Consider the following 24,375-nt stretch of genomic DNA (forward strand, 5'->3'; position numbering starts at 1 on the left):
GAGAGAAGAAATTCCTCGAAATCTCCAAAGGATCTAAAACTCGAAACTATACGTACGTACGTTTCGTGTTCGACACATTGGGTGTTCCTCTCCTTCCGTTACAGTGGAAGTGGATCGTCCGCACGCGAGCAGACAGTGGAAACGGACCGTTCGCGGCGCGGCGCGACGCGGGCTAAGCGGAAACCGGTGGTGAACGGGTTCTTCTTACGCGGCTAACGACGGACATATCTCGTAGTTACGTATACCGCGTGTACACACACAAACACACACACACACACACACGCACACATATACGCACACGCGTGGCCAAACACGCGTGACATTACGCGCCAGCGCAAACGCTTTCGTTTTCGACGAGAGGGAAGACACACACACACACACACAGAGTGCAACTGGTGATTCGTGAGAGACCCTGTTCCAGTGAGTTTCCAGGGACTGGTTTCCTCGGCGACGAGGGCGAACGAAGGTCGTGCAGGTCCGTGGAACCGAGCGTCGCGTCATGGCTGCCACGAGGATGGACTGGAAGATTAGATTGTAAGTGATTATTTTTATTACATCGCTCTAGTTGCTTAAGGGGACGCTGGGGACGGCGAGCAGGCGCGATCAACGGTGCACGCCGCCAGCTTCGTGCATCTCCAGTCTTTTTCCTCTCTTTCTTTGCCTCTCTCTCTCTCTCTCTCTCTCTCTCTCTCTCTCTTTCGTGTCCTCGCGAGGCTGAGTTCTCTCCGAGGAAGACGTTACCTTCTTCCTGTTTCCTCTTGAGTTTTACCAACAACCAACGAATGATCCTTCTTTCAAACGTCGGCGGAGACGACGATGATCGTCGCGCTTGGTGGTGCACGTGTTGTGTAACTTTCCTCTCGCAAGGTAAACGTCCTTTCTCGTGCAGGACTGTCCATCGTCGCTCGTTTTGCGAAGGAGGGACAAGTCGCGTGTTCTTCGTATCGACGGTTTTTAATATTTTGACATTAGAACTCGACCAAAATGGTCGAAATGTCTAATTTTATATATTTATGTATTTTTAGATCACACATTAGCGTGATTTTTAATAAGATATATTAACAGAAGCTTGTGTTCCTTACCTTGTGCTATTTTCTTGTATCTTGTATCTTTAATTTCTTTGCTAAAAACATTATACTTTAGTCGTCGGTTCAGTTCTAGTGTTAATCCAGTTCCGAATCTGGCGTTTCATTACATGCCAGATTTACTCTCGGAGAACCATTAGAATTTTTCATTATTCCAGACATGTAATATAATGTATAATGTTTCAATGAAAATCTTTAATCGTTAAATGGTGCTATGACGTTCGAAATGTTTTAGTTGACGATATTCATTTTATTTCATTCATCATCGCCTCATCAAGAAAACAATCTCCGGTCACTGGTGGCCAATATGGCAGCCAACGTGTCAATTGGACATTCTGAATCTCCATTCTGAACGTGATCTAGTTTTATTTATGTTAACGAGAAATCTCGTCAACCCTTAGTTTTACAATTATAAAACGACCCTGTTGCAACCTTGACACACAGATTTATTCGTCTGTGAATGGACATTCCACACGGGACGCGAGCAGTTTTGAAATTGAAATGACAAACACGAGCATACGAAAAATGTTAATTTCGGTGCCAGAGAGAGAAAGAGAGAGAAAAGTTTAGAAAAGGAAACGACGATTAAACGACGGATTAATAACCACCGCGGCGGAAAACGCTGCAAATCGACGAGATCGATCGATTACGCCGTATGGTATCGCATTAAAGCGCTGATTGCCCGTTCATTTGCGGGAAATCAAGAATAATCGTTCGTCCCGCGTTTTCGCCCGCGATCCTCTCCACCGATATGAGAACTGTTCGATCGCCAGCGAGTGGAACCGAACGGGGAGAGGAACGGTGGAAAAATAACATAATCGATCAGAGGAGGGAATCATCGACCGTGAAACGCCGCGTATCTCGTTTATCTATTATCCGTTTCCCTTGCTTCGCCGATCTTCCAACCACTTGCGATCGCTTCACGCCGAAGTAAATAATAATCGGTGTTCCGAGATGCCCGTTCATTCTCGTTTGCTAATCCAGCCTAATCGAACGGATCGTGATTTCTGTTGGTTCTCGAACGGACGATTTCGAGCCAATTCGGTGAGGAATAATATTCTTAGAGGAGCGTGTGCGGACGTTTGTGCAAACAGTGTCGAAAAGTTTGATATCCATCTGAATAGAGATTTACTTGAAAAATATAATTAAATTATGGACTTTTATGCGATTGAAAGATTAACGTATAAAATTGTGACATTCAGTTGCTCGAGCCCAAAGGATAGGAAATGTCCTAAAAATCGATTACGTTCATTTTCATCGTTAACGAAACTTTCATTAAATTAAATTAAATGAAACGTTAAATTAAAAAGAGGATAGTGTAACATCCTTGTGAAGATGGTCATTTTCGTTATTACTTTCATTAAGGTAAGATTCGCTCAACAACATTTTCACGAATGAATTTCACCGTGCGATCCTTTCGTAACCAACGAACGACATAGTTAAGGGAGCGCTATACCATCGACTGGACTGGAGTATCAGTTAAAAAAGACTCTGGTATCTGGCTCTGAATCAATCATACGACTCGTTCGGCGATCGAATGGCAAAAAACGTCATCTTGAGCTCGCCGGTACTCGTTTTAACGATCGTATTAATAACAGCGTTAGACGAACGTTCCACTACATAGAACGTAATGTACATAAACGCCACGGTATAATATAAATCTGCCGTCGAAGGCTGGCAGGGGGATCGTGCAGCGATTGGATAATAATTAGGTAATTATTAGCGGCGAACGCGCACGAAAGGTGGCGTAATAAGTGGATCGCGGAAACCGATCGTTGGTCGGAGCCGCGTGGAAAAACGATCGGTCTAGTGGATCGTAACGTTGGCCTTGATCTCTTGATCGATCGTCGTCGATCGGTTCGTCGAGCAACCAAACGGGACATTAACCACAGCGTTGCGGAGGAAATCGAGGCAGTTCGAGGTTTGCATGCGCCGCGGCGTGAGATAGGGGAAAAGATCCAGGCGAAAGATCTACGTGCGATCGCAACGGTAGTTTAGGCGTGCGCTTGCGAGCGCGCGCCTAAATTATATCGATAGCGGCGGAACGCGTGTAAAGGAGATCGGTAATTAAAACGGGCGTGCGATACATTGCGCCGAGACGTTGAATCATTAGCATCTGAAAGTTACATTGCACGTTACACGACGAACACACGCCCGGCGATCGAGTAATTGCTGCCTTCGCTATCGCTTAATTCAGGTCGTAGGCGGCTGGATCGGAACGAGACAGAAACAATTTGAAGATGAAGTGTTAATTGTCGATCTCGACGTAACTGCTCACTTGATATGGAAAGGGTGAAGAGAAGTTGGACGAAATAGTTGGACGAAGCAGTCTGATCGAGACGCGTGCAGGAAAGCGTATTGGAAAGAGAAAGTTAGAGCCTCGTAGATTGAGATTCCTGTTGAAACTGTTGGAGTTTGACATTAGTAAAAATACCAAAATGGATTTTACTGGATTTTTAATGTATCGAGCAGTAAGAACCCTACTGTCAACTACAGGCCAAAATAATTCGACGGAGATTCGAATATTTCCAAACACTTAATACTTGTTCAAAATGACCAATTTACAATTTATGTTAGACGTAATTTTTAGGGGCAATTTTTAAATGTGTTTTTAAAAATTTACATAATTTTTTCGTAAAACATATAAATAAATAATAAATTGTACAAGTACTACAAAGTTTCTCTATCAAGTTGTCAAAATGATCAATTTATAATTTTTGTTGGGCATTTCATGGAGGTAAAAGACAATTTTTAAACGTATTTTTACAGATTTGGATAAAATATATAAATAAATATAAATTGTACACTCCGCTACAAGTACTACAAAGTTTCTCTGTTTCTTTTCTTTTTTTTTTTTTTTTGAACTTCAATGTCTCCGATGGAAATTCTATGTCCGACTTTTGAAGAACGTTAACGTTGCTTGCTAAACGCACGAGTACCACGAGACGTGACGCAAAAACACGCGGGCGCTTCTATGTCCTGTGCAACGATACAAATCTCACAAGGAGGCGGAGAAGAAAAAGGCGCGGGATGCGTGCGTGCGTGCGTATCTGAAATCGTGACGATGGTGTACATACACTCGGTATACGGCGAGCTACAGCTCGTGTAACGTAACCGACGCGTACGAGACTCGAGACGCGGAGAATCTATCGGGGGAAGAACACGAAACGACGAACGCACGCGGGTCCCGTGGTGTGTGGTTAATTTACAGCTAGTTCTACAACTCGTATCCACCTCGTATCTCGAGCGCCGTATCTTTCTATGACGTCTCTTGTCAACCGAGCGCGGGATCGTAATCCCGGAAGCTGGCTCTCGGGGCACTCTCGTGGAGATCGGGCCGCGATCAGAAATTACAATCGGGTCGGTTCTTCCGGTCGTGCGCTCGCCGCTGGCCGGCTAATTGGCCACCGTAAAAATTCCTCGCGACTCGGACGGCATCGGATCCGTTTCGATTCCAGCCGGTCGACACATCCGGCCGATCGCTCGTTCGTCAAACGGATTTACTACACGGCGAGTGCATCAATCGACGCGTTGTCATTTTCGTCGTGGCAACAATATTTTGCGCGGCGAGCAATCTTTTTACGTTTCACGAGCGTGCAAGCGAGCAGAAACGCGCGAAAATGTATTTATCATAATAATATTATTAATAGTCTAAAGCAACGGTAAAAAAATAAACAAGTAAAATTTATTTTGCACCTTCTATATCAGGGTTAATTAATTAATTTTAATAATTTTAATTATCTCGAAAGTAAATGATCTAAATATATATATATATATATATTTAAACGTCAGACGCGGAAGACGATTCTCCCAATCGGTGGAATGTAGCTTTTACGACCCGCTTCGCGATAAATATCGGCAAGTGGAGCGTGCTCCGATTCTACCACATTACCCGAGTTTTCCTACAGGTTGGAACATCAGGTGTTCCCTGTGCTCGCTGTGACGAATTATATCTTGATCAATCTCGGCGGGAGATCGAGGACGCGTAATTCAGATTCCTCGTTTAAGAGCAAACAAAACTGATTGAGCTGGTTCTGCTGCCTTCGCGATTGGTTAAGGATACAAGGTAAGAGAGCAACTTTTGCACTCTTTCTCCTTTTTTTCACCGGTGCGTCCAATTTCTATTATTAATTACATACTAGAATCAAAATTTTAAAAAATAAAATTATAATATTATATAAATAAATTTATAGTTTATCCCATAAACTTTTTATATAATGAAATTAATTAAATATTACTATTTAATTAATTATTATTATGTATAAATTAAATTTATTAAGAAAAAACTAGATGTTAATAAATACGATGAACATTTAATTTCTAAATATATATTTATTTTTTTTATTTTACAAAAATATATATATATAGATAATTAAAATTATTAAAATAAATTGATTGACCCTAATACAGACGTGCGTTGTTCTGGGACTTATAATAGATACATTAGTGTCCTTGTAACTGCCCAATAATCGGGACCGAAACTGGTCAGTTAAGAAGGATGGTGTATTCCAAGAATTGGCATCGAAAGAAAGAGTGGAGATGAGCATCATATATATTACTTTGTTATGTTTCACGCGGTCACACGACAAGGCAGAGATTCAATTCCAAAAATTGGTGAAAATGGTCAGTTGCGAGGTCCAAAGTCTGGTCATTACTGTATTGCGAGTTTACACAAACGTGTAAGTCTCTCGTCGACTCACGTTTTGGTAACGCATCGAGATATCGGAACAGTTGTTTCGCGGAGCGTGAAAAGCGAAAATTCCGCGTAAAAATGCACCGTCTCCGCCTTTTGTTTGGATTTCTCCGCTTCGCTTTTGTTTCCACCTTCGCCTTTGATCGCGCGTTCCGGACGATTAGATCGTCGCCCGTTGCCGCGATAGGCACCCCACGTATACTCGCGGCGTAGAAGAAGCAAGAACCGGAATAAAAACGTCGGAAGGATGGAGTTTCGATTTCTTTTCTCTCCCTCGTCGATCCCTTGTCCGTGACGACAATCCGCGAGCGTGTTTCTTTGCTGGAATTCAATTTGGAGCCCTTTGACGTGGTCGAGTGACTCACTTCTTTGCACGACAAAAGAGAGAGAGAGAGACGAGAAAAGTGTGGCCGAAATACCAAACGGCTCGGTCAATCAGTTTGTTAAAATCACCGGATTAAGTTTCTTTTGCCTCGTTTGTTGTTACTCGTTACGAAACGAGGTGTTGGCACAAGAATATATACAGGGTGTTCGCGTTTTTCTCGACGTAAATAGTCTAATCATTTCTCTTGTTCCTGAGCTTTCATAATTCTAAAGGACGTCATTTACCATGTGATTGAGTTCGTCTTGACAGCCGCTTATTATATGATAAAAAAAAAGTAAAATTCTATATAAAAAAAATTAAAGGTCACCTTAATAAAACAAATTTTACAAAAATACAGCTCAAGTATACAATCGAATCAAACTCGATGTGCGACTAACACAATCACGCAACAGTCGAATACGCAAAAAAAGCGAGATAAAGTGGAGTTTCGGAGGGAAATACACGGGTTCTGCCAGTTAAGCTCGTCGCGGCTGCGTCCAATTATAAGGATCCATCCATTAATCTCGGCTGCTCGCTCAACTATCCCGCGGGTTGACGTTTTACGCGGTTGCTATTGTTTCTCGGGAGAAGAGTTTCCCCGGCGCTTCCTGTTCCTCTCTCTCGGGATTCGAGTCGTACCACTCGGAACGGCGAGGGATAGCCGAGAGGAAGACAGAGCGGAGGCAGCTAGGAATCTTAAGTGGCAGTTGAAACGTGTATTTATAGGTCGGTTTCGCCTTGCAATTCCGCCAGCGAAATGTGCAAACGTTCGATCGATCGCCGGTGCGGCTGTTTCCATCGGTTTCCATCGGCACGTGGAAAAACAACCTCGCGAGACTCGCCGAAATGTTGAGATATTTTCTGGAAAACGAGAGCCAACTCGTGACCTCGTGCAAATTGTACAACAGCTGGACTAGTTGGTATCGCAAATAATTAAATATGAAAATGTCGATTGTAGGATTTTTAATTTAACGAACTTGAGAAACTTTTATAAACAACACCGAAGGAAAACTGGAAATATTATCGGATATTTTTTTTTATACCGACTTCTCACGGTGACTTCTCGTCCTAATTTATAAATAATCGAGAAATGCATACTAACATCCTCTCTTTCAACAATTACACTTATGACAATTGAAACATGGTTAAAAACTTGCTTCGCGAAGCGAGGCCACCTGCTCAACAGAATTTCATCCCACACCGTGATTTACATCGGCGTAACAGCGAGCCAATCGACCGAGCGAAATGCATTGGCTATTTCGCGCGACTTATCGCCGCCGGTGCTCGATTTAAACGTCTCGATTCCGGCGAACAACGTCGTTCCTCGTTCGTGAGAAACGACGCAACGCGATCGGTCACACTTCCCGTAATATCGGCTGGTATTCGAGCGTTTCGCCAACTGGACAAACGTATCGCTGCCCACGCTGAAAACGCGGCCGCGGCCACTCCTTTCGGATCCAGGATCATAATAAATCGAGCGTAATGGTGCTGCCGGAGAGTGCTGCAGGTGGACTTAAATTGATATGCATATAACGGGGAAAACGATAGGCGAACGTGACCGCGCAACCGCGCGTTACAGCCGCTCGACCCTCGCGACCCCACCGGGTGCACGGCCACGGGCGCAACTGCCCGTCAAGATCGTGATTTCTTGGCTCGGTTCGCGAAGGATTAATATCGCCCGGGAAACCACCACGCTCGTACCGATTCGTTACGTTTACTTTCTGCTTTTGTCACGCTTCGGTACGACACGGGAGAGAGGGAGAGGAGGAGGAGGTGATTCGCGCTTCTCAGCTGGAAAAACGGAGATGCAATTTCGAAAGTGGAGAGTTTTTAATAAATTGAATTGAACCTGGTAGTTTTGTATTATATCTCACCGAAGTGGTCAAAGTGACTAATATACAATTTTTGTTAAATATATTGTAGAATATATATATATTTAAAGATTTAAATGGTAAGATAGAAAGATGTATTACAGAATATATAAAAGATATTAAAGATATATATCTAACGGTATATTTTTAAATGATTTTTCATAAAATACATGAATAAGAGCTTGCGTATTATTTTGTCATACCTTGCAGTTCTTCTATTTCTTCATTTCATTCTATTATTTTACAGTTTTCCTATTTTTTTTTTTTTTCAGTTTAATACCTCTAATGAAAATCTGTGTTTTAGTCTTTGGTAGTTTTCTTCAATGCTAATTTGTTGATTTCTCGTGTTGAATTAAAATACAATATATTCAATTATCGAATACCAGTTTTGTATCGAATTAAAACACAATATTTGTACAATTATTGAAAGTCAGTTTTATAGTATATACTTGTGGTTACTATCATCTTTCCGTTTCAACGAAGATATCGAACAAATTATCAAAAATAATACGATAAAATACAATATTACGTGCGATACAATACGACACAACATATGAATTAAAAACAATAAAATCTTCAGCCTCTGTATCAAACTAGCCATCTGAATCAAACTCGCTTGAGAAAGATCACAGAATTTCTCTGATTTGCATGTACATCCTAGTGAAAATAATTCCAATCGACCACACGCATCTCGTTCGGAGGGGAAAAAAAAAAAAGGTTAATGATTCCCATTAAACGTAAATGACGCAGGAATTCACAGACGAATACTGTTATATCGTTCCGCATACTCGAACGACTCCACGGCGTCGATTTAACCGCGCTAATGAATCGTCCCGTCAAAATCTACGGGAACCGTTTCGCCACTCCTATATCAACCCACGATTTCCCGGTTTCATCTCGGGCCATTTGTCCGGCAACTAGCGTAAGCTGGCTTTTGCGTGCATGCGCAACCAACGGCACGATTATTGTTGACCGCGTTGCACTATGATCGAGTGGATCGTCGATCGATGAAGCGCGTCGATCACGGCGATCGAAATCTTCTTGCATCGATATTACGAGATTGTAAGTTTTTGGTAAAAATTTATGAATTTTCATTCAACCGGATGTTTTGGTATTTTAATATCTGACCAGGCGAATGTCAAGTCGAGAATACGTGAAAAAACTGCAACGTTCATTATTATTGTTGTCGTTTTTATTATTTGCACTGTTTATTCTTCTTGAAATATTTTTGCCAATTTCAACTGATCATTCCTCATTCTAAATATCGTTCAAAAGGAAAAAAGTAAGGAGGCCTGCTTCTCCGCAATTTTTCAAATCGTATACGTAGATGAAAATATGGCAGAATTCTCATTGACAATCAGGTCACTTTCGTGGCATTTCGATTCTTCGTGTGTTGCCAATTTCCGAAATATTTTTCCGACAAAAGTACGAGTGAACGAGACCAACATCCCACTCGCAAGTTCTCTGCATTGCGATCGCAAAACAAGTTGACTCACGGAAAAAATTGAATTTCCTTCCAATTTACTTATCGATCATTCTGACCGTTCTAATTCGATTATCGTTACACACGCCTCGAACCTTCGAGTTCTCGTACGATAGTGTCACGCGTGAATCGCGGTTCAATCGCGATCGAATAGACGTTGTATTAACAAAAAAAGAAAAAAAAAAAAAAAAGAAACGACCGCAGGCGTGTCCTCGAGCCATCCACGTAGTGTTTCCGCTAATAATTCCATTTCAAAGAGCAGCACCATGACGCGGAGCTTCAGGGCGAGCGTGGAGAACGCGGCTAATTTGCTTGCTCTTGGTTGGTTCTCGATGCGGGATCGATCGTACATATTTTCTGGGTGGTCTTTGATTTCTGGAGCTCGATTGAGCGCTCGCTGGTACTGTTCCGACTGTTGAAGAGCGGAAAGAGTGCTCGCGATGAAAGATTCAACGACGATGCTCGACGATGATCATTAGACGTGGAAAACGCGGCTAATTTGCTTCTTGGAACGGCTACAGATTATCGTCAAGTATCGATCGTTCGTTGTTCACAGCATTCGCTTGAAAATATTGCAGCTGATCGCTTCTGATTACTCGGATATTCGTTTCTCGAGCGTTTCAACGAGGTGATTTTGATGTTGGAGCATATTTGTCAAAATTTTTTTTCGTTGGATGACTAACCAATATTGGTAGTAGTTGGTCACCTATGCTCTTTTCCCCTTCTCTTGGATTTGCCACGAACAAAAGTATAAAAAAACGTGTTGAGAAGAGAAGAGCATTCTTTTCCATCAAGCAGACCTTTTAACGTCATCTTTGATCGCAATTCCTCTACGAAAACGTTGTTCCTTTACGAGGAATTCGCATTTTAATTCTTTGCGCTGGCAACTGGTTGCGCGGACCATAACGAGTGACCGAACCGTATACAATAATATAATTCGTCGCTCTCGTTTTCTTTCGAACTCGTCGGTATATCACTGGACAGAAATTATTATAAGACGTAATAAACTTGTCATTTGTTTCGCCTGGGTTACATTTAAATATACTTGAAACTGAAAAAAATGTTGCAATTTGGGACGAAAAATTCTCGACGTGCGTGGCAAGAGGTTAATAGACAGATTTCAGTGTTGAGAGATGGACAGTTTGAAAATTTCTTTACGTGAAACGGCAAGTGTTCGATTTGTGAAAGGAAGCTTGTAGGATCGATTAGTTTCAGACCTGGGAGACAGGCAGACACGAGGGAAAGTTATCAGAGACGTGTGAGCAGGATGACACGTTTCATTGTCCGCCGTGGACGAGAGTGAAAAGTACCGTAAGACCGGTTGTCACCGAGTCTAGACCAAGAGACACGAAATTTTACGCGGCTCCATTATGGTGTTCAACTAGCTGAAACTCCAGCAGTGTGCCGTTAAATCGCACGAGGACGGCAAAATTCACGATGATACCTGCGATCGCGATTAGATAACGATCGTTGAGTTGTTACGTAAGCGACGACGCAATAGTGTTACGACTCGACGATATTACTATGCTAATGTCAGTCTAATATCTTTTTTTTTTCTTTTTAATAGTCGAGACAACTGATACGTTTATACAAGATGTCTCGTTTCAATTGGTCCGCGCAATTATCCGCTATTCAAAAAAATGTGCGAAATAAAATTTGTTCCGTTTTGAGGGGAACATTTCATGATGACCATGTGACTTGCGTAGATCTCAAGGTCACATTTAATACGAGAACATTGTTCCCGTTGTTTCTTCTCGTCTTTTATGCGACAGAAGTTAAAATATCTCCTAAACTAATAATTTTTCGATAGATTAAAATAAATGCATAGATTAGGTCAAAAAATTTTTTTTTTGGTGTAGAACATCAAGCTATGCATCGATGAATGCATGAAAAGGTATGAAAATGGATTTGAACAGAGGGAACAATTTTTTAGAATAATGATCCACCATAAAAATTTTTGATCAAATATTTTTGTGAAATTTGAACCGAGATTGAGAAAAGACGTCTCCAGTTCTTTGAAAGAGGAAAATTTCGCCAAGCGGAGAAATTTGTGTACGGGTATTTCCCCTACAACATTTCTTCGCCAACCTCTTACAAACTGTTACGACGAAACGCGCAGAGGTTATGTCACGTTAACGTAACGCTTCGGTGTAAACGAACGAAAACTTCGTAATTGCCACGGTGCCGCTCTTCCGACCACGAGCCTCTGCCCACGCGCGTGTTGTAGTGTTGTAAACGATGATAATGACGAGCATACCTGGCTGAATCTGATAAGAGCTTAATTACGCCGAGTTATCTCGTTTAGCTCTTTTCTTCCCCCATCCCCTCCCTCCCTCCCCCCGCGATTCATCCGCCTTGCCCGTTCTCCCTTTCTTCCGTTTTCCTTTCATCGATCTTCGGTCACCAGATAACCCCGTATTTGAATATAATAAGTTAATAACACAGTTACTACGCAGTAGAATCTCACTTAGTTAGTTTTCTTCTCACTTTATAGATATTAACTTGTAGATACGATCCAGAATGGAATGTCCCAGTTGATTTTTTTATCGTTCGAAAGCTGTTGCAACCAGATTGCGGGGATGTTTCATGTAAATTTCTGGTTTCATGAACGTAACTGAGAAACGAGAACCTAGGCAGAGATTACTGCGATACTATTTTATTCATCTTTGTACATCATGCAAGCAGAGATCTGCAGCCTACTTACAACGGATATCGTCCAGTTGCATTCAGAAGAAATTCCACGTCTATCAAAGAAAAAAAGAAACACCGAGCTTAACGTTTTTCCAGTTTTTTTTCAATATATGGAAATAATCGAATGAAGAAAAAAAAAAACAGTCGATCGTCCACTATGTTTTCTTCTTTGCGTTTCTAAGTGGCACGGTTTTCTTTTCTGCACGCCTTCTGAACGTCATCTCCAATTGAGACGTATAAAGATTATCGTTCGCACGATTTTCCTATCCTCATCTCGCAGTTCAGTGAAATAAAAGCGGCAAGAGGTGGAATGCAGGCTAGCCATTCCAGGTTAGCTTGAAAAACTATCGGGGAACGAGAATACGGCGAGACGGGAATGCGAGTCGTGAGAGATATTTTGTAATTGCAAACGTTAGTAGAGCTAGCTGATTATTGTCTACCGCTGCTAACCCGAGCATTCCTTGTAATTACTCCGATCCACCGGTGGTTCCTTTATGCATCCTGCCGTCGTGGTTTCCGATCGTTTACGCGCCTCTCGCGTCAGCCACGTGATAAAAATTAGCCGTGAATTAACCGTGCCACGTTGCACGCGATTGGAAGATTTCGATCTACCAAATAACTTATACTTATCTCGTGTCACATTCTTGTACCCGACAAATTTTTGTTTGAATAATGTGCAGACGTTTGCAGCAAAAATTGCGAAATTGCATGGGATGCACCTAATACGAAAAAATAGGATGAAACCTAATGTATTTAGCTACCTAACAAAAAATTGGATGGCGAAAAGAAATTTATCTAGCATAAGGTTAAATCTCTTGCATATCGAAGCTCTTATTTTAGAAAAACAATGGTATCTTACTTTCCCCTAACTTTCGAAAACAATTTTCCGTCAAAATTCTAATATTGAAACAATATCTCCAAAAATCTGAATTTGCACGATGATCCACGGTCTGGCAATGTTATTTTCTCTTTAGTCGGAATTCCAAGTTGAATCGCGGATTTGAATGAAATTGTTGGAAATTAAATCGTGAATGCTGCAACTATCGACGACTAAAGCATAAAATTTACATCAAAGACGTTCAAGTAAAAAAAAAAAAAAAAAAGAGATCTTTATAATACAATAGGGTACACAAGTTTTTATTTATGTATTTTACGAAGAATCATTCAACTTTTATATCTATAAAATATCCAACAAAAATATTCAAATGGCCATTTTAACCATTTTGGTAGTTCTAGTGTCAAAGCTTGTCCGAGATTCTGGAGCAAGTTTAAATCAAATCGTGAATTTTGCTTCAAACAATTCAAAACATTCAGTTCACGTATTCCTGGATAAGAATGATTCATCTGAGATTCCGCAGTGGATTTGAATGAAATTCTTCTGCGAATTAAATCAAAATTAAATACAGTTCAAAATAGTTCACGGACTTCCAGAGGAAACAGTGAGTTGACCAAAGTTCCGGAGCAGATTCGAACGAAATTATTGGGAATTTTGTTTGAAACAGTTCGAAATAGTTCGCGGGTTCCAGAGGAATGAATGATTTGTCCGAGGTTCCGGAGGTGTCTCAACACATCTCACGGCATCGAGCGTTGTGTCGTGGCGAGCGTGATTCTGCACGGTCGCAATTACGATCCGGCCTTCGCTCGAGCCGCCAGTCATCCTAGTATTCTTTTCTCCTTTCGAGCACCTTCGCGATCGGTGAACCCGTGCGTGACTATTACAGAGTCATTACCATCGACGTTAACCAATTCGATTAGCCGGCTAGATATCTGCCGAGTTTTAATATTCTAACAGATAGGCACGTTTGTATTTCAACAACAACAATGACAATGTAAATGGTTTGGACGAGGATGCTCCAGGAATAGAATGGTAACGAGATTATCCATGGCTCGGCCGCAGCTAGCTAACGGTTCGACCATTGTGGTCAAGTCAGCGTTTCCGTTTGACGTTGACACCGCGCGATTTTAAATGGAATGCGCGTAGGACGCCCTTGTTGCGTGGGTGACAGTGGAATTATGACCGGCCGAACTGGGTGCGATAAATAATGGGAGAACATGCTACGGAACTGTGTACTTGTCGATCATTCTGTATTTAACGGTGGAGATTGTGCCGCGGATAATGGATAATGGATAAAGGTACGTTAAAGATGGTTGGTATGGTCGTAGATGATCGGAGATGAAGTTACACTCCTCTATCGCTGTACTCGCATAGGGATACATCGCGTGATCTCTGTCTATCAGATTTTATTGTTCAGGCATAATTGACTTTTCGTTTCAGACAAAATTATTCGATAGAATAATGGGTTCAAGTTGTTAAAAAATTGAGACGTAATTTAATCATTCCAGATGGAGTTACAATTCAGTGTAATATAATATAATATGTGCCCCCTTTTTCATCCTTTATGACTCGAGAAATTCTCCAACATAGAACATCTAACAAGTCTGAAGTGAAATAATCGTTCATAGATTTTGAACCGATAATTATACAAATTGAGATTCTTATCGCAGAGAAAAATAATTTTCTTCAAGAAGAGACTCCTCGAAGGTTAGACCGCGTTAAAAACCAAACTGTTACATTCTACATTCATTTTCCCTTCCCCTCTTTCATCCTCTCTGACGACGAGAAATTCTTTCGACGTAGAATAGCCAAGTCTAACTCTGGAGTTTGAGTAAAAATCATTTCCAAATTTCCGAAACGTGGCGTTGCAATCTCGAACAGAATAGAAACGGTAGCACTTAGGTGCGAGGAACACGGAAGCGAAGAGATGAACCAGCTTCCTGAACCGATTCTCGGTAGTTCATAGTACTTGGAACTTGGCGGTGGTTGAATAATAGGAAAACAGCCTTCCATCTCTTCTTTCTTCCCCCCCCCCCCCACTTTTTCTTCGGGGCCATCAACTCGGGCGCATGCCGACGTTTGCACGCGTAAAACCGGCAATAGCATAAAGTTCCACCTACAGGGATTATAATCCGATCCAGCTGAACAGCGTGCATGCTTCCGCTTCCTGCCGATCATCCGCCATTCCGTGATTTTCATCCCCTCTACGCCGCGTGTCTTGTATACGACGACAGGGGATCGCGAGCCTGATGATCTCGCGCACGATCACCGTCGTGTCGAAGATCGGCCGGCGAGATTAAGGAGATCGATCTTGGATTCTATGGAAATATGCTGTTTTTTATTCAGATCCCTATCGTCCGAGTGGGGGATGGGGATTGTTTGATATTCTTCGCGGTGTTTTTCACCAGGAAGACAGGCAATTTCGTTTTCTCTTATGGCTACCAACGTTGGATGAAAACGACATTTCATACGCTTCGATTCCTCAGCGATTCGCAAAGTTATTAATGTTAATCAAACCAGTATTGTTAAAAACACTCTGCTATTTTTTGGCATATCATCATAAATTACAATTCCAATTAACGACATATTAAGATGAAAGTTGCTTAGACATCGGAGAATAGTTTGGAACATTCTCCACGCTATTTTTCAATAGGAAAACGTATTTGCGCTCCACGGGAAGATGGATCGTCTCGATCGTCTCCCCGCCAACCACATCGAAACGAAAGCGTTATTCTGTACGATCTTCGTTTTATACGTTTAGGCTTCCACTTCTTGACAAACGATTCGAGGATTTCGTGATACTGTGGAACAATTAAAATTGCTCGAACGTTCTTGCCCCAGTATATTACTCCTATTTTCCTTTCCTTTGAGACGCCGATAACGCGTGTAATGGTTACGCGGCAACTTCGGCGGCCGGAAGTTACATGGTCGCGCAAAACGTTTCAATTGCTTCCGGTTTTTGCGAAGAGTGTTTTGCCTGTCCTCTTCTTCGTTCGCGCGTGAGCATCGACGCTCGGCATCGTTCTTACGATATGCTCCATGCATAACCGGTTGTTATTACACCATCGTATTTTAGCATAATCTGGTTCGTTGCTTCGACAATGCCGAAGATCGGCCAACACGGAACACGGACTCACGGTTATCTCTGTTTTATAACGGCGAAGACCAGGCGCCAGGCAGCCTAACAACGATACAGCAAGCAATGCTAATCTCGATACTCTCCAACTAAAATACCAGAGCGTTCTCCACCCTTCTCTTTTCAATTATCCCGCGGCGCGCGTGCTCGTCAAAAGAACCGGGAAGCCGCGGCGAAAACAACGTACGATCGAACGAAAGAGTTGCAGTCGTAAAACCGAAAGAACGAGGACGATTTATCCGCCGCGGATCTAAGATTACTCGGTGGAAAATAATTGTGAGAACGATGGCCGATCGTTCGATTGTTTAACGATCGGCTTTCCACCATCTCGAGGAATCGCGGAACACCACGAGGTTCGAGTGAAAGAGGAGTCTGAGAGAGGAGAAGTTCACGACCTTCGTAAAAGGGAGACCGTTCTCTCTTTCCGCCTTCGTTCTCTCTTGTCGACGAACGAAATGACTCGAGAGAATAACCGAGGTGCCCCCAGGAGGACAGAGTCGCTGCGTTTAGCTCGATTCAACGGGAAATGATTTGATGGAAAAATTCAGATCAACGGTATGTTTGACTTTTGAAGATCGTTCGAGTGGTGATTCTTGACAATTGATAGATTATATGTCGAGTAACGAAAGGAAATTGATGAAAATTGTGAAATGCGTGAGTGACATTTGAAGTTGGTGGCGAGAATCAGCGAGGATTTTAATACAGAGTGGGCCAAAAGCCTTCCTTCCAAACTTCTCTTTACTTAAATACAAGAAAACACTAATTTTATTAATTTTAAATTAAATTTAATTTCAAACGTGAACTTGAATTAGTGTACTTCAATCTGTAAAACAAAGAAAAAACTAATTTTATTAATTTTAAGTTCAAACGTGAACTTAAATTAGTGTACTTTAATATATATATATATATATAAATTAAGAAAAGTGTATAATAAATAAATTACATTTAAGTTCAAACGTGAACTTAAATTAGTGAACGTTAATCTGTAAAACAAACAAAAAACTACTAATTTTATTAATTTTAAATTAATTTTAAGTTCAAACGTGAACTTAAATTAGTGTACTTTAATATATATATATATAAATTAAGAAAAGTATATAATAAATAAATTACATTGAAGTTCAAACGTGAATTTAAATTAGTGAACTTTAATCTGTAAAACGAAGAAAAAACTAATTTTATTAATTTTAAATTAATTTTAAGCTCAAACCTGAAATTAGTGTATTTTAATATATAAAAAAAAATTAAGAAAAGTATATAATACAAAAATTACAGTACAAATACCACATACAGTATTTGGTATATAATAAATAAATTAAACTTAAGTTCAAACGTGGACTTAAATTAGTGTACTTTAATTTGTAAAAAAAAAAAAAAAAAAATGGAGAAAATATATAATAAAAAAATTATGGATTTATTTATTTTAGGAAGTGACTTTTGGTCACGAATCTATGTTACAAAGTCATGAAAGCGACGTTGATCGACCACGAAAGCACTCTCACAGTCCAGAGAAGGAGTTTCTTCCTTGGAATTCCATTTACAAAAGAATCCTCACTTCGATTTCGTTCGTTCCATTTCCGCGCTATTTTTTCTCAATTGCACCATGTGTACACTGGGCGTGACATGATTCTGAGGAACGAATATCCGACGGGAAACAGTTAAAACAACGGGACAGAGGCGAGGGGATTCGCGATTGAAAATCACGCGCAAGGGGATGAACTCGATTCTAAAGCCAGCCTGGGAATTCTCGTTTCATCCTCACGCGTCCCGTTCGCTTCCACTCTTACTCGCTTCACTGGATAAAGATCAAGAAATTTTTCGTCGGGACGGTGGCTCGTTCCCGTTACGGGATACGTATGTACATACATACGTACACGCACTCGCACGCTGCACTACCTAACGAGGCATCGATTCTTTGTTCGTTCGTACCAGCTGGGAGAAATGTTTAATTTATGAAATTACCCGGTGAACCGTCCACGCATTAGTCCCCATTGTGCGCCGCGGATTTTTCCCTAATGGGAATGCGAGAACCGCTTTGACATGAAATAGGGGGGAATGTCGGAACAGTAAATCGTAACGGGATCGAGTATAAATACGCTCGACGCGTGTAACTTTCCCGTGTAACGCGGAGAGGGTAAACCAAAATCAATCGATCGTCATCTGTCGAGATAATTGTCGAGAAATTTCTCAGAAGTCGAAATGACTCGTTTCATTGATTTCATCCTCTTTCCTTTGCCAAAATTGAGACAACAATGTACTTTCGACTGTAACCAACGTTGAATATCTCGAACTCTGACGGCATCATGTCCACAGGCACGTGTAATACGTGCGATAGGATGAGGAATAAACGATTGACCGACAATGTCCACTATGTATTATACTACATATATTTCTGTATATATTATAGCTTAGTACTATAGTACTATAGTATTATAGGATTATATTGTGGTAATATATAACTATTTAGATTATCATATATTATAGTATAATATTTAATACTATAATACTATAGTATCATAGAATTATAGTATAGTATAGTAGTTATTTACTATTATAATATTTTAATATTATAATATCTAATATTATATATTATATATAATATTTAATATTAAATATTATAGTATAATATTTAATATTATAATAATTTAATAGTATCATAAAATTATAGTATAGTAATTATATTATCATGTATTATAGTATAATATTTAATATTATAGTATCATAGAATTATAGTAAGGTAATATGTCATTATTTCTATTATCATATGTCAACTTATATATGTATTATAGTGTGATAATATATAATCATTTATATCATCATATATTAGTATATATAGTTCAGTATAAATTATCATATATTAGTATATATAGTTCAATATAAATCATCATATATTAGTATATATAGTTCAGTTTAAATCATCATATATTAATATATATAGTTCAGAATAAATTACAATATTTATCATAGTACGATAATATATAATCATTTATATCATCATATATTAGTATATATAGTTCAATACAAATTACAGTATTTATCAGAGCAGGATCATTTACATCATCATATATTAGTATATATAGTTCAGTATTTATAATTTATGATTTTAATCATATCAGGTTATCAAATATTATATAATAATCACTAGATTACATATAAATATATGTGTATAGTGAAATCGCGGATCGTAGGGCAAGGAAGCGAGTAAACACGCACGCGGTGTGCTCGAACGCGGCATGGCATTCAGGGTTGGTTGCTCGTAAAGAACAATAGTGGAATTTTAATAGAGACATTCTGGCTCTCCGAAAACGTCGACGCACGGCCATCGACGCTCGTTAAAACGTTAACGATTACCCGTGAGATCGAGTATAATTCCAGGAAATCTGCACAGCCGGGGCCGTGGTAACGTATCGGACATGAAAATTATTCGAATAACGCGCCACTCCGTCTCTAATGATACATTGTAATGCTAATACGCGGATCGATACGGGGGTTTCCTTTAATACGATAATTGCGGCGGGGAGCGATGGATCGGCCTAAGGACTTCCTGGTGGATGCCTGCAAACTTCGAGCTGGCCACGAACAACGAGAGAGGTATTTTCTTGATACGCCGTACGAACAGTGATTACACTGGATGCTAATGGAACACTGGTATTTTCGAATGATGTGTATGCAACGACACACGCGTGGTGTTTCGCCTCTCTGCGAGCATGGAACCGTATGCATGGAAATTCATGCTGATGCCGTGATACCGGGCGACCGTGTAGCCTTACGATTTGAATTCAACGCGTTCCAACAGATTGAACAGCGACTCGGCTACGATCGATTCGTCGCGAACGCGCTCGTGCCATTACCGGTTGTCCCGCGGGCGTATATACTAGCCGCGGGATACTTTCGATCCGCTTCTTTTCGTCGCGAATACTCTAAGAACACGGACCAACACGGGCACAACGTGGGAAACACGCGCCAAGTTTAAAGCGCGCCAAGTTACTCCCTTCGTAAATAATATATTCTTCTCCGCGGATCATCGAGATATCGGTTGCATCTCGATTATAATATCGACGTCTTCGATTTATATCTATAAAGAACGTATCGATTTGCGATAAGTCGCTCTTCCGTCAGCTCTTCCTTCGGAAACAATCGACAGCATTGTCCGAACGAATCGTCCCTCCGTCGATCACCGACAGATTACACCTCACACTTTCTCTATCTGTCATCCCTCATCGACTGTTGGATTCGTTGTATCTCATCCACGTCGGAGAACAACCATCGTCGCAATTAGTCGGTGGATTTTTAACGAGATCGGGTATTTAGAAAAATTCGCGGCAAGGCACGTCAAGGAGTCTTGGACTCTTTCGAAACGCATCAATTTCTGATCGATTTCGCAATCTCGCTGTGTCGCAACCAACCTTCGAATCCATCAAACGATCGAAAATGGATGGTCCCGATGATCAAGATTCCAAGTTTGAAGAGTTTTACCGTAGCGAAGTGAATGTAATCGAAGCCACGGTATTAATGTCCAAGTATAATTCGTCATAGATGCGAATCAGAGGAGAGTGTATACACATAGTTTCGCTACAATGAAAATTAAATCCGTTTCAGTGCCATGCAGCACGATCGCGCCTGTTCAAATTTCGTGTTTGGTCTCGATGCTCAATGTACAGGGTAGGCCATCAATAACTTCTTTTTATTGCATATTTCCTTTAATTTTTCCTTTCTACAGATTAAAGTACACTAATTTGAGTTCGCGTTTGAATTTAAAATTTAAACAGGTTAATTTTTTCTTTTGATGTTTTATTGAAAAAGAAAAAAAAAAAAAAAAAAATAGGTGGAAAGAAACTTTTGGCAAAACCTGCACAATGCGCATCGGTTTCGATTATAGCTCATATATCGTATATTGAAGCTTCCTCTCCTTTCAATTAAACCTAAACCACGTGGCATAAATAGGCAATTTCTATTTTTACCGATTTTTATCGCGTTGGTTGCACGCTTTTCCCAAGTTACAATCGAGGAAGCGCCATTGGCGATTTTTCTAAACAGCCTTAGTGGCACTTGAAAGGGCCAAACAATGGCTCCGGGGCCCTTAATATCGGCCTGTTCCATGGAACATGCAAACTCCAGCTTGCGATCGATTTTACGAGCGTGCTACGTCGGCTGGCTGTGTTTGTACGTTGACCTTAACGGTACGGGACAGGCGTCGCCACCCACCGTTTTCCTCGGCGCGGTGCCTCGCCAGCAGGAAACACTCTCGCCCGTCTCGTTTCATGCAGTCCAGACCCTCTCACTTTCGTATTTGCATGCCGGCCGCACGTTTTTTTCTCCACTGGCCGTCCCGTGCCGTGGACCCATCCGTGTGGGCCCTCTCTACTCGGTGATTCCTCTAACGATCGCGCCGTGATTTCCGTGTAACGTCGCGCGAAAGCACGAGCCTTTCTCCCTCCCCCCATGCCGAATGTTGTAATTCGACGAGCCGCTTTCGAACGTTGGCAGCTTCGTTGCAGCCACAGCCGTATATACCACATACACACACACACACACACACACACACACACGCACACGTGCCGCTGGAACACGATGAAATTTGAATAATGCAATGCGGCCGTGCATTTAGCGGAATTACGGGACGCCGCTCGCGGACTGTTTTTCGTCGTGGCGGCTAGACACGCGAGATTCATCGATCATAATACCTGGGAAGCTGGTTTCGCAAGCTCTCTCTCCTCGCGGGGAGAGATATCCGCGCTTCGTTTCCTAGATACTTTGCGTCGAACGCCGGTGGTTTTCGATGGTTTGATTGGTACCTCGCGATCGGACCGCGAGGTGTCTACATCCCTCTCCATCTTGTACCGGCTCAACGACGATCTTGAGATCGAAATGAAACGTTAATAGCGTTCTCCTCTTGGGAAACAGCGTAACGATATCGATAACGGTTGAAAGAAGAAAAAAAAAAGACAGTCGGCTGTTTCACGCTCGTCTTTCTTCTTGTGTCACTTCCGTTCGCGAGGAATCGTAGAGTTTGAACTTGTCGGACGGGCTAACCTTGCGCGATCCTCGAGAGAAAGCAGTTACAGTTTGCAGGTGATGTTCTTCTTTATAAATCTTGATGTATCTTTTGTGCAGGGAACTCGTTGGATCCGTCAAATCCGCGAAACTCAAGCAAATACGCATTAATTTGAAACTGAGAGGTAAGAAACGTGTAATTTGCCTTGTCGTGCAAAAAGATAGCGCAGCTGTAGCCTTGAAGGAACTTTGTATTTTATATTTTACGCTCAAAGTATATTTACTTTTTAATCATATCAAAATTATACGTAAAATATATTTTAAATGTGTTGTATATATTTTGTATTTAAGCTGGAAATTTCATATTTCATACTGAAAGTTTGGCACGACAAGGCAACATTTAGATACGCGTTTATCTCAAATAAACACAAGGCCATCTTTTCTCGAACGTATCATCCAAAATTCAGTAACATCACCAGCGTAGTTATTTCCTTGTCCGACAAAAATCCTAATTTCCATTTTTCTGCAGAAGAAAAGCACAGAGATTCGCAGAGAGAGAACGAGAGAAGGAGAGAGAGTGTCATAAGAAATCTGTTCGATGAACTACGGCGCGCATAAATGTTCTCTCGCGAGGCGTCGGTACTGTCAAGGTTAGCGTCGTGGCAACGGTTCGCGAGGCCTGCCAGGGAACGACACCGACCGTTCACTTCGATCGGTGGCGGCCGTCATCAGCGAGCAGCTGGTGTCGGTCGACAGCAGCGCAAGGTCGTTCCGTTACCTCGCGAGATTTCGAGGTCGGCCACGAGTCCTCGTCCCAGAAACGACGACCGGGGGATGAGGACACGCCAGCCAGCCCGCTTGCGCGCCCGTTTATCTCGACAGCCTGCTCGAGGTAACAGCATCCTCGCAATGATCGCTTGACAGGTCCGCCGCGGTTAATTTCGCGAATCACGCCAACAGCCGCCAACCAAGAGATAACAGTCCCCGAGTTTCGTTCGCCGACCTAACGAACGAGCAGATGGAATTCTCCTGGCTATGGGAATTATTGTGATTACGGATCAGTTAGCCGGATACCGGCGACTGATTAGATCTCTTAGAAAACGTTCTCAACTTCTTTCTGGTATGGAATGGTATTTGCGATTGCGCGGAGAGGAATTGAAGTTCGTTGAGATATCGGTGAAGTTTCGCACCAACGATCGTGGTAATAAAAAGAAAAGAAAAGAAAAAAAAAAAAAGAAGTCGCAGTAATAAAATAAAATAGACGATCATACACAGTGAAGCATTTGTTACGGTAGTTCAAGTGGTCGCGGCAAAATTGCTCGAAAACCGAGCAACAACGGCGACAAAGCCGCGATACCGCTCGTTTTCCAAGCCACAACCACTCAGAGACGCGAACCAAACCCAATATTCCGATCTTTCGCCACTCTGTAGCGACATTGTTTCATGAAACGGTTGCTTACCGCCGGAATGGAAACAGCCGTGTGGTTTTCGATAGAGCGATGGTGTTAAGAATTCAGCGTTTAAATTCCATTCCATCTACTCTCGAACAACAGAGAGAAAAAAAAAATCGCTTGCTGCTATTCTCCAAGCGTAGAAGACGGATCATTTAAAAAAAAAAAAAAAAAAGAAAAATCCCAGCTTCATTATCTAATCTCCTTAAGAATGATACTCTGTAACGCTTCTTGTTATCCTATTATTTGCCAGTGGTCTGATCGTTTCGCGAAAGAAACCGCGAACAATGGTCGGGGCAAGGTCGACCCGTTAGCGTTCTCCGGGCTGCAAGGTCAGTCGTGACTGGAAGCTCGGAAAGCTCGGTCGCGTTGTTAATGCCTCAGTTGGCGAGCAAAACGAGCGGCCAACGCGATATCGCGTCAACTGGCTGACTGTCAGAGTCGCGGTTAACCCTTTGGCCACTGCTGGCGCCTAGAGGCGCTTTTGAAATCTGCTCTCGAGGTACTGTTGGCGCCCATAGGCGCTCAAACTTACGTCCGCAGAAACGAAAGCCGCCTATGGGCGCTCACATCACGTTGCTCGAATCGAACTGAAGGCGCCTACAGGCGCCTGGCAAATGTTGATAACCCAAGCAAACACCACTTGGATCAGACGTAGGTGAATTCTAATTCAACAATTACATCCTTCGTTGGTCGTATATTATTTAAACGCGATTATTTTACGGTTATTTCGTTTAGTCTCTCTTGAAATGGAAAGATGTGATGATAACAT

At 41.6% G+C, this 24,375-nt stretch overlaps 1 protein-coding gene across 1 annotated transcript in view; it reads left to right on the forward strand.

Annotated features, from left to right (window-relative positions):
- Positions 1 to 365: 365 nt before the first annotated feature.
- Positions 366 to 24,375, forward strand: part of LOC122529250 — an 88,822-nt gene continuing 64,812 nt past the window's right edge. The window contains exon 1 of the mRNA XM_043655165.1: positions 366 to 534. Coding sequence (XP_043511100.1) covers positions 500 to 534 — 35 coding nt within the window. The 5' untranslated portion in view covers positions 366 to 499. The remainder of the gene's footprint in view (positions 535 to 24,375) is intronic.

Source organism: Frieseomelitta varia, unplaced genomic scaffold, assembly GCF_011392965.1.
Source record: "Frieseomelitta varia isolate USP_RPSP 00005682 unplaced genomic scaffold, Fvar_1.2 scaffold_281, whole genome shotgun sequence".
In the NCBI taxonomy this organism is placed as follows: Eukaryota; Metazoa; Arthropoda; class Insecta; order Hymenoptera; family Apidae; genus Frieseomelitta; species Frieseomelitta varia.